Source organism: Petaurus breviceps, unplaced genomic scaffold (assembly GCF_028583685.1).
Source record: "Petaurus breviceps papuanus isolate PSGF00001 unplaced genomic scaffold, PetGlider_PUasm1.0 37, whole genome shotgun sequence".
NCBI classification, from domain to species: Eukaryota; Metazoa; Chordata; class Mammalia; order Diprotodontia; family Petauridae; genus Petaurus; species Petaurus breviceps.
The window spans coordinates 107,776,467-107,787,355 of record NW_027186296.1 but is presented as its reverse complement, the minus strand read 5'-3'; the positions used below and the strand labels follow the sequence as shown (position 1 = coordinate 107,787,355).

Sequence of the window (10,889 nt, the reverse complement as noted above, 5' to 3'; positions counted from 1 at the left end):
CTATCTATCTATCTATCTATCTATCTATCTATCTATCTATCTAACTAACTAATTTCTGGTGCTGAGCCTCTAAAGCTAAAAAGATTTCAACCATTGATCCAGGGGCTTTGAGGTGACAAATTCCCTTAAATGAAAGTTTCAGTTTCATCTTCATGTGTTTCTGTTCACTCTGTATGCTTAGTCAATTAGACAGACAATGAATATTTATCAAGCACCTACTATGTTCCAGGCACTGTACTAAGGTCTGGAGATACAAAAAGGGGGAAAAGACATTCCCTGTCCTCAAAGGGTTCACATTCTATTGTTGGAATCAACAAGCAAACAAATATGTACAAATTGCATATAGGATAAATAGGACATAATAAGAAAAGGAAAAATACTAGAATTAAGAGGGGTTGGAAAATGCTTCCTGTAGAATATGCGATTTTTAGTTGGGACTTAAAAGAAGCCAGGGAGGTCAGTAGTTGGAGAGGAGGAAGGAGAGCCTTCTAAGCATAAGAAAATGACTAGAGCCCAAGAAATGGAGTATCTTGCTTAGCACAGTCCCTGCCAGTGGTAAATGCTTGTTGACTTAAATGTGGCCTCCTCCGAGGACAACGATTAGATCTTAAATTATTGTAGTATCTGTGTAATGTCATCCCACTTTGAAAGTAATCTCTCAATAGGGCAGGTGAATGTTACTGTCCAAAAGAATGGACTTTCTTTAGCTACCTACATGTCTTGTAGGGGAGAAACTAAGGTTGGATTCAGAGCCATAATTGGTGTGGGGTATCTGGGACTATGTTCCAAGCCACTAAAATTTAGAGGGCAATGATAGCCCCTGCGTGCCTTCAGCACCATGGAAACTACTGAGTTTAGCACTTACTTAGTCAGAATAGGAAGCTAGCAGGTAGCACCTTTTCCCCAAACCAGCCTTTTCTACTGTAGCAGATTGTTCTTGCTGTGTCTCAAGACTTTCACCGATGGGGGCTCATGTCCCATTTTTTTCTGTTGCCTCTTCAACTGAATTCACTTTAAAATGTTGGTTTGAGTATTTTTTGGTGAAGTTGTCCCCAAGTATGAAAAATGCTAATTATAGTTCTGTTTAAATTGGTAAATTTTTGTACTTATTTTCAAAGCCTCTACAGTTATCCTAAAGCAAAGTAATAAAACTCTGTTGACCTCACAGCTCTTACCCAAGGAAGAATTGTACACACCACCACTGGTCATTAAAGTGATTGACCACAGACAATTTGGGCGGAAGCCCATCGTGGGCCAGTGCACCATTGACCTTCTTGAACAGTTTCGTTGTGATCCTTATGCATTTAAAGAAGATATTGCACCCCAGTTAAAAGGTAAATACCAATAGTGTTTTGGATTCATGTCAAACCTTTCTTCCAGGAACCTCAGAAGCTACATAGGCTTATTCCTATTTGCCAATCAAAATTCCTGACTAGGGAGATAGGGAAGGCAAAAGCAATGCTATCTCTCTTAATGAATAGGGAAGCATGTAGAAGCTAATTGATTTATACATAATCACACGGTTTGTCAGTAGCAAGGGGTCAGAGGCCTTCTTCTAGGCAACTTTGCCTCTAATTGCTTCTGCTCTTTTCTAAAGAAAGGGGAATTGCAAACTGATGGAGAGAACGCAGCAATAGGATCGTGAAACCACTGCAGTAACAAGGTATAGGATTTTGTAACTTGAAGAAACTTGATTCTCTATCTTGAGGGGACCTTGTTCTATGGGAGGCAGTATGAAAACACAATAGAAAGAATGTTGCACTTGTATAAAGGAGAGATCTTGGTTCAGAGTCTTTCTTGGACACTTATTAACCATGTAACTCTGGACAAGCCATCTAGTACCTTTGAGTACCTAAGCAGCTAGGTGGCGCCATAGTGCACAGAGCACTGGACCTAGAGTCAAGAAGATCTGAGTTCAAATCCAACCTTTCACGCAAAGTCGTGGTGTGACCCTGGAAAAGTCACTTAACTTCTGACTGCTTCAGTTTCCTCAATTATACAATGGAGAAAATAATAATAGTTATCCCCCAGGGTTGTTGTGAAGATAAAATGAGACACCATAAAGAGCTTTACAACCTTAAAGCACTATATAAATACTAGCTATTGTTAAGTCTCAGTTTACTCATTTGTCAAATGGGAATAATAATGCCATCACTATTTATCTTAAATTTATCTATTCTTATTCATTCATCTGACAAGCATTTATTTAGCACTTACTATGTGCCAGCTGCTGAGGCAACAAAAGACAAAAACAAAGTTATCCCTGTCTTCAAGGAGATTATGCCTATGAAGACCTAATGAAGCATCTCCTGTTTATAAAAACAAGTCAAACAGATGGCAGTACAATAAATGTGCTTCCCAAGCAAGATTTTCATAATAAAACATATTTTCTAGCCAGGAAGTTTATTATGAAACGTTGTCATTAAAAGCTAAAATTATTTGTAATTTGTTTCCGATGCCATTAAATCATGGCTACAATTGGAACCCTTACTAATGCTTTATTGTGGGTTCTTAAGATTGGCAAAAAGATCTGAGATGTAAAGGAAGCAAATGAGCAGGAGATAAGCCTCTGGGGAGCCCAGTCAGGTGGGAAAATGGAGCCCTGAATGTACTTGTCAGAGTTTTTTAATGGCCTGGCATAAAAAGCTCATGCCTGAACATATATTTACTGCAGTGTTATGGACCCCATGTCCTTGCTGCCAGATTTCCTCATTTCCCTTGAGAGCAGCACCATCCTTCCACTCTCCACAGGCTGGTGAATTCCAAGCCATCCTTCCCTTTCCTCTTCCTCTCTGCCTATCACACTTTTTAGTGTGCTGACTGCTATTGACCCCATCTCTATAACACAAATTGCTTTTCAGCTTCTATTTTGTCTGCCCCACCTCCCCGGGATGTGATTATTGAAGTAGAAGACACAAAGCCATTGCTCCCAACTAAGGTAAGCATCAGCATTGGTCATTTTATAAGTAGGTTTTGCCTGCTTGATGCCAAAAAAGTTGGATGTCAGGAGAACAGTCACTTGATCACACTTGTGAAAAATTAAATCAGTTTTTTGAGAATCATGCAAGTTTTAAAAAAAAGAGAAAAAAATTTCCAACCAAATGTGTTTTTAGCACTGGAAAAACAACCTTAGTAGATAGTGTCAAAAAGTCATGAGTGCACCATTGCTAGGGATATCAGAGCAAAGGCTGGATGACATTCTGTTGGAGACGTTTGTTAGATTGAGTTGTTAAAATGAATTTGAATGTTTGAGAAGGGATTCATGAATCAAGTAGAAGGTCAAATGTTTTCATTTTCTTCCAATGGTCTATGATAGCAGTTGGCAAACTGTACTGAGGCAAGCTAAGAATGGGTTTTACATTTTTAAACAAATGTATTTAAAAATGTAAAATCCATTCTTAGCTCAATGTCCACACAAAAACAGGAAGAAAGAATCTGGCCCTCAGGCTATGATCTACAAGATAATTTGTTTTATGAAAACAAATGTAACAAGGGAAAACTATACAGATAATTGTGCTGGGTGTGAAAATTGTTTTGTATCTCTGAGGCAGACATGTTACTCTTTTTAAAATCACTTTTTTGGTGATTTATAAGTCATATTAAGGGGCAGCTAGGTGGCTCAGTAGAGAGAGTACCAAGCCTAGAGTCAGGAAGACTCATCTTCCTGAGTTCAAATCTGACCTCAGACACTCACTAACTGGGTGACCCTGGCCAAGTCACTTAACCCTGTTTGCCTCAGTTTCCTCATCTGAGCTGGAGAAGGAAATGGAAATCATTCTATTATCTTTGCCAAGAAAACCCCAAATGAGGTCATAAAGAGCTGAACATGACTGAAATGACTGAAGAATAACAACAACAACAACAGTCATCGTGGACTATAAAAGTCACCAAGATTTTTAAAGTGAGATAATGAGGAGAAAATGCTAAAACAAGACTCCTGTCTGTTATTCTCTTGGCCCTGCCAAAATCATTTCTACTAGTTCTAGAAGATGAAAAGAAAAAAGCAAAACCTGTATTTTGTTTCTGCCTGGAAAATACAAGGCAAAAAATTGTCTTTATTGTGCAGAATGCTCGGGGGCGGGGTGAGGGGGGAAGGTCTCATCTGTAATGAGCAAAAATAGCATATTGTATCTTAATATATGGATCAGTTTAAAAATTGACATTTCAAAAAAAGTATTAAAAATGTACATTTGAGAATAGATTTACATAAGCACTCTAAAAATATAGAAAGAGTACCTACACACACATACACATACACATACACACACATACACACTGTTTTCCTATCTAAAGTATTTTAGCAACCTGACCAGAATAAACTTAGTCTTATACTACATTTATTTTATCCCCAAGTAGACATTCTACAGAGCCATCAAAGGAAAGGGCAAGTCAGCCGTAGTTTAGGACAAAAGCTGAGCTCTCAGAGTACATAGTATCCCCAAAACATGCCTGGGTAGTAGGAGCTGTAGGGGAACAGTCCTTCAGTCTATTACACTTATTACAGGGCCTTTTATCCTGGGATTTTATCACAGGAGTTAAAAAGGTTGTCTTGAGTCTTGTGCCATAGATGTGTTTTACCACAGTTTTGCCTCCTCCATTGTTAACCAAGTAGTTATCAAATGCTCTCGTGGCCAGGGCTATAGGGGACTCAAAAGAAGTATGACACATTCCCATCAATGTTCCCCCTATTTTTTTTAGTTGTGGGTGGATTGACCAGGCTAGTGGAGCAATAAACTATAAAAATTGAGTCTGGATCAATCAATCAAGTGACAAATGTTTGTTAAGCATCTACTGTGTGACTGACCCTGAAGAATGAATAGAATTTATAGTGTTGTAAATTTGGGAGGGCTAGTGTTGGGGAAGCCATCAGTTATTCACACCTTAGTGTGAATTAGTTTAATCAGGCTCCTTTTCTAACACCTGCCTGAGATGCAATGGGGAAGTGGTAATTTTGATAGAACAGAAAGTAACAGTTGTGAGAAGCAACCTTTAAAAAAATCATAATTTAAAAATAACAACTACTACCCTGATTTCAGATAAAAGGTTCTTAATCCCAGCTTTACCACCAATTTTCTCTGTGACTTTAGGCAAATCATTTAACCTCTCTGAGTCTTAGTTTGCTCACCTGTAAAATGGAAGGAATTTAACTAGTTATAAACAGATGACCTGTTGGGTCTCTTCTAGCTCTCACCTTTGCAAGATGGTAGCCATAAATATCTAGATGGTGTCTACTCGAAGTTAAATGAACTGAGTGGAGCTTGGAAGTATCAATTGGTCTAGTTTGCCAATGACCTGTAGGCCTATATGACCACATATTCAATTCAGGGGACCACAGTCTGCCTTTGTGCATACTGGGTAAATAGAAAAACTTCCCTCCTCCTTCAAACCATAGATTTGAAGCCAATGATTGAGCTCATTAGTCTGGTAGGCTCGGAATTGACATTAAAAAAAATTGACTGAGGATGGAGTGGGAAGAGGTATTGAGTTTTCCAGAGAACTGGACTTCCAAAGAGCCAGTCCAATGATCCGACAGGACTCGAATGTGGAAGATTCAATTATTGCCTTCCCATTTCTAGTGCTTAAGCAGCCTGTCCACAGCAGTCAGCAAAATGGCTTCTCCGAGAACAGTGCATGTATGTATGCTAAGAAAATGCATGAAGCTGACTGGGACAGGTGGGGCCTTGGGTTAAGGCTCTAATTCTCCTTTGGAGGGGCTTTCCTATAGGGTGATTTTTGTACTAAAAGATGCTTTTTAAATAAATATGGCTGGTGATCTATGAATAAGGGAAGATCCTATTTCTTGTAACACTTACTCTTTCCACAGATATAGAATTGGTCAAACTAAGCACTTACCTTGCTATTGTACATAAACTAGTGTCCAATATCGCTCACATGTGACAAGCAAATGAGTGGATACTAGCACTCAAAAGCAACAAGAATAACTTGGAGTAGTGTTTCAGTGTTTCCATTAAAATAATGGATTTGTACTGTGGAAAAGTAATTGTGAACAGCATAGATAAACTAATGATAAACTGCATTTAGTGAATGAAAGTCCAGAGGAAAAAATCTTTCCAAAATCTATCATGATTTAATTGTAAATATGACTTCTATACATTTCCTAAAAATATTGTTATCATTTTTCTGTTGATATTCCTTCCTTCCTTCCTTGTTTATGTCCTTCCTTCTCTCTCTCCCTGATGCTTTCTCTTCTTTCCTTCCTTCCTTCCTTCCTTTTCTTCCTTTCCTCCCTCTTTTTCCTCCTCCTTCCCTCCCTCCCTTCTTCCCTTCATTACTTCTTTTCTTCCTTCCTTCCTTCTTATTTTTGCTATAGTGCTAAGCAAAACAAAACTTGAAAGATAAACCCAGGAAAGTCTGAAAAAGATGCCCATAACAAAAATACATGCTTTCTCTCAATGGCTTGATCAGTGACTGGTGGAACCTGGAAGCTTTTCCCTCTGACATTAGAAGTTAGCCTGAAGTTTGAGATTCCAGGGGTGGGAAGGGGGAGACTTTTCTCCATCCTATGCCTCAAAAGACTCAGTGCCACTGCACTGTTTGCAAAGGGCAGAACCAGGCCACAGCATCCCAGTTATCCTTCTCCTCATCTCCCAGATGTGCTCTATGAAGAGGATCCCATTCTTAGAGAGAAATTTAAGTAGAGGAATGTGGCCATGCCGGGGGAAAAAACCTGCCAGGGTTAGCAGCTTCTTGGAAATGTGAACCTCTATTCAAGATCACAAAAATACCCCTGTGAGATAGCATGAGAATAAGGAGAAAGGCAAAAGCAAACAGAAAACAGACCAAAAAAAAAAAAAAAAAAAAAAAAGAAAAAAAAAAAAAAAAAACAGACAAGGAAGGCAAGGCAGTCAGCCTTGGATCAGCAAAGATACAGAAGAGGTTTTGAAAGAGCAAAGAATAGAATGTTTTAGCAAAAACCTTTAGTAATCAAACTCAATCAAAGGCCTGGAGATTGGGTCAAAGGAAAAAGAGGCCTGAACTGATCATTTTTCTTTCATTATACGCGTGTTGTCTGGGCAGATGCTTTAACACTGTATATATAACTCTATTAAATGATAGTTTCCTAGAAAGTTTTCATTTCACTATGGGAATAATTCTGGTGTAATTTCTAGAGTGGCAGAAAATAAGGCTCTATATTCTGAGATCATCTAAGGCTAAATGATTCAAAAGAATCTGCTCAGTTATGCTGGGAATGTTAAACCCCTGAATGACAAGTAAACATTTACCTTTTTTTTTTTTTTTAATCCAACGCTTTCCGTATCTTCATCCTCCTGTCATCTGTGTGGGTCCCTCTCCTGCTGTTGTACACGTGTCGATGATCAGCTAGCTGAAAAGGTAATTCCTATCTACCTCGGCTGTATTTTTTAGTCATCTACTGTCTGTTTGTAGTTGGTATGTGATGGAAGAACTTTTAAATCAGGGGCTGGGTCATGCAGGTCATGGACCACACACAAATGTGAAACCCTCTGTCCTGGGCACTCCATTCTTGTTATTTCTCAACAATCACAGATGCTGAAGGGCAAGTTGCACTCAGCAATATCACCCCATGTGGTACTTCCCTCAGTAGGTGAAACTAAGCAATGGGTAGATCCATTGGGGAACTATCCTTTCTTTTTTGTTCTTTACATTTATTTTTATACCTATTCTTAAAGTCATTTCTTTTCAAATTAAAAAGTTTTTAAAAATTAACAAGCACTTATTTTCTCTTCTTCCCCACTGGGGAAAAAGAAAAACAAAATCTTGATAATAAATATGCACAGTCAAGCAAAACAAATTCCTTCATAGGCCCTGTCCAAAACACGCTAGTCTATCTACCCCACCAAAGATGGGTAGCATAACCAGAACAATTTATACAATAATGCCATCATTGTAAAAAAAAATACAAAAAAACTACTACAACTTTGAAAGATTTAAGAATTCTAAACACAGTCATTTTTTGATATGTCTCCATGACAACAAAGAAAAGTAACTCTTAAAAAGCAGCCACATTTGATAGCATGACATTCTTTACCTGGGTGCTTCTTCCATCCACTGAGAAGGGGAACATTTTTCTCTAGAATCAATGCTGAATGTTGTGTTCAAATTAATATATTTATTATAGTTCTAAGTCTCTGACCTTATAAAATATCAAATCAATGGGATAAAAAATTAGTAAACAAACATGGTAGCACATATGTGGTGTGAGTCAATCATTTACAAGACAGCTGAATGGGTATTAGGGGCACTAAAATTTCTCAGTAGTACACTGACTACCTGATTTGTAGTTAGAAATCCCTTTAATGATTCAGCAACAACACATGTAGGCATGTCCTAAATGACAGTTTGCTTTTTTTTTTACTGAAACTGCAAGTTTATAAATGCCTATTTATGATGTGTATAAGATGGTGTAGGCTTGGAGTTAGAAAGATCTGGGTTCCAATTCTGCCTTTGACACTTATTAGCTGTGTGACTGTGGGTAAATCCCAACCCTCTGAGCCTCAGTTTCTTCATCCACAAATGGGAATAATAATGCCACCTACTTCACAGGATTGTTGTGAGGATTGAATGAGATAATGTATGTAAAGCCCTTTGAAATTTTTAAAGCACTGTATAAAGTTTGATTTTATTAAGTGATAAACATGTTTTGATCTGCATCACTGGCAGGAATTTCCATGCTGATAATCTCACAGTCTATTCATATATTCATAGAATATGTTTTATTTGTTTTTGTGAGGCAATTGGGGTTAAATGACTTGCCCAGGGTCACACAACTAGTAAGTGTCAAGCATCTGAGGTTAGATTTGAACTCAGGTCTTCCTGATTCCAGGGCTGGTACTCTAGCCACTGCACCATCTAGCTGCCTACTTTAAGAATATGTTTTAAAAAAAGCTTAGTTCATGGATTAGAAATCTGAACTACCACTCAAACCTTTTCACTTCTTGGGGATTATGTTTAGGAGGAAGAAGTTGTCGATTGGTGGAGCAAATTTTATGCTTCCATTGGAGAACTTGAAAAATGTGGACAGTACATTCAGAAAGGATATGCCAGACTAAAGGTAACTTGAAGATTACTCCTACAGACAGCCTTGGGATTGAGGGATAAAAGAGGGGTCATCCCTTGGTCAAAAAGAAATGGGTAAGTGACCTCATCAAAGTCAATGAGAACGTCCATGAGTCTGGCTGTAGGTGTTGATCCAAAATGGGCCCTATGCTGGACCAAGCAACAGAGTCTGAATACCTATAGTGTCAGAGTCAGAGTCTGTGGTCAATAGTGACATCATGGACAGAAATATAGAAAACTGAAAGTGGGGACAGATTTAATAGGAAGATAATGAGTTGCATTTTGAACATTTTGAGCGAGGATCACTATGGTATGTCAAAGTAGATGTGTTTAACAGGCAGTTGTTGCTGCAGAACAATAAGCATATTAGCGTGCTGGTTTGAGGGTTCTTGAAAGTGGGGATCCTGGAGTATGGTGGGCCCCATTCTTCTAAAACCTTGCAGCGCACTATTTAGACAAGATGGCTTTATACAAGACCTATGGATCACTCTGGTTCTCTTTTAAAGAACAACTGACTGTTGATTAATTTTCAGGTATATAATTGTGAACTAGAGAATGTACCAGAGTTTAAGGGTCTGACAGACTTCTCAGATACCTTTAAGCTGTACAGAGGGAAGTCTGATGACAATGACGATCCTTCAGTGGTGGGAGAGTTTAAGGTAAGTAAAATGACTGAACTGACCCTCTTTGGGCACAATGCTGACTCTAAAGCTTCTCCTTTTCTTTTTAGATGCAGAAGAAAGTACCTTACATGCTTTGGGACACCTGAGTGCTTCTGTAACTAATGTCTCCTTTGTGTAGAATTGTCAGGTCTTTTTATGGTTTCGTAACTGACCCTTGTCTGAACTAGATGTACTGTCAGCTAAATAAAATCTACAATTTTAGAGGGCTTTTCACGAGTTTGATTGGGTCACTGCCAGTGACTTTGCAGTAAGATTTAGGCAGCTGGGCTGACAGATGGCTTTGAACCAGAACTAAATTCTGGCTCTGAGCCAAGGATGTTGAAAAGAGCAACTTTAGCAAAAGTGACATTAAAAATATATTTTATGCATTTTAAAATACAAAAGCATTTGTCAACAATTATTTCAATTAAAAAAGTAATTTCAATTTTCAAAATATCTAAAACAATATATTAATTACTCCCACTATGTTCCTTTCCATTCTCTTTGTTTATCCTTCCTTTCTAAAACTGTGCATAATAATCCTTTTACCTCTTGAGGTGGGTGGCCTTTTACTGACTTTCCCATCATGCTTTCAATTAGGACAATTTTTTATTTTTTGTCCTGATTCCAAGGTAAATTTAGGGTGGTTGCTCTTTCCCAACAGTAATCTCTAGATCATAAGACTATAGTAACTCCACCTAGCTGCTTCAATAAGAATAGTAATAATCATAAACCCTTCCTATTTAAGTACATTTAAGGGAGGTTATGCAGCCAAAGTCGTGTCTCTTATATATACTGGCTATGTGACCCACCCCTGGGTGAGTTCCTTACTCAACCCCTCAATGTCCGAGCAACTCTTAGACTATAAATTGCAGAACAGAGGCAAATCTACTGGTGTCTAGGAAGTTTCCTCATTGAGAGTTCCCTGCACAATGAAATGATAAATCCAGTCCCCCCTTTCCTCCTAAATGTAAGTATGTGACATACAGCATCTACTGATTTTACCCTAAAGGATGATCCCTAACAAAGCCTGTTATATCTTTCATGACTGTGACCTCAAGACCTCCTCATAGCCCAAATATCGTACAGGTTGTGTTGCTAACTGCGAATCTTGTGTTTCTCTTGTGTGTGTGTGTGTGTGTGTGTGTGTGTGTGTGTGTGTGTGTGTGT

At 38.3% G+C, this 10,889-nt stretch overlaps 1 protein-coding gene across 4 annotated transcripts in view; it reads left to right on the top strand.

The window, feature by feature from the left end:
• The window catches only part of MYOF (myoferlin), a 165,401-nt gene that overhangs the window by 134,244 nt on the left and 20,268 nt on the right, over window positions 1–10,889 (top strand). For all 4 annotated transcript variants that reach the window (XM_069099252.1, XM_069099255.1, XM_069099254.1 and 1 more), the window contains 5 exons: window positions 1,169–1,334; window positions 2,862–2,938; window positions 7,342–7,353; window positions 8,954–9,052; window positions 9,591–9,716. In XM_069099252.1, coding sequence (XP_068955353.1) covers window positions 1,169–1,334; window positions 2,862–2,938; window positions 7,342–7,353; window positions 8,954–9,052; window positions 9,591–9,716 — 480 coding nt within the window. The remainder of the gene's footprint in view (window positions 1–1,168; window positions 1,335–2,861; window positions 2,939–7,341; window positions 7,354–8,953; window positions 9,053–9,590; window positions 9,717–10,889) is intronic.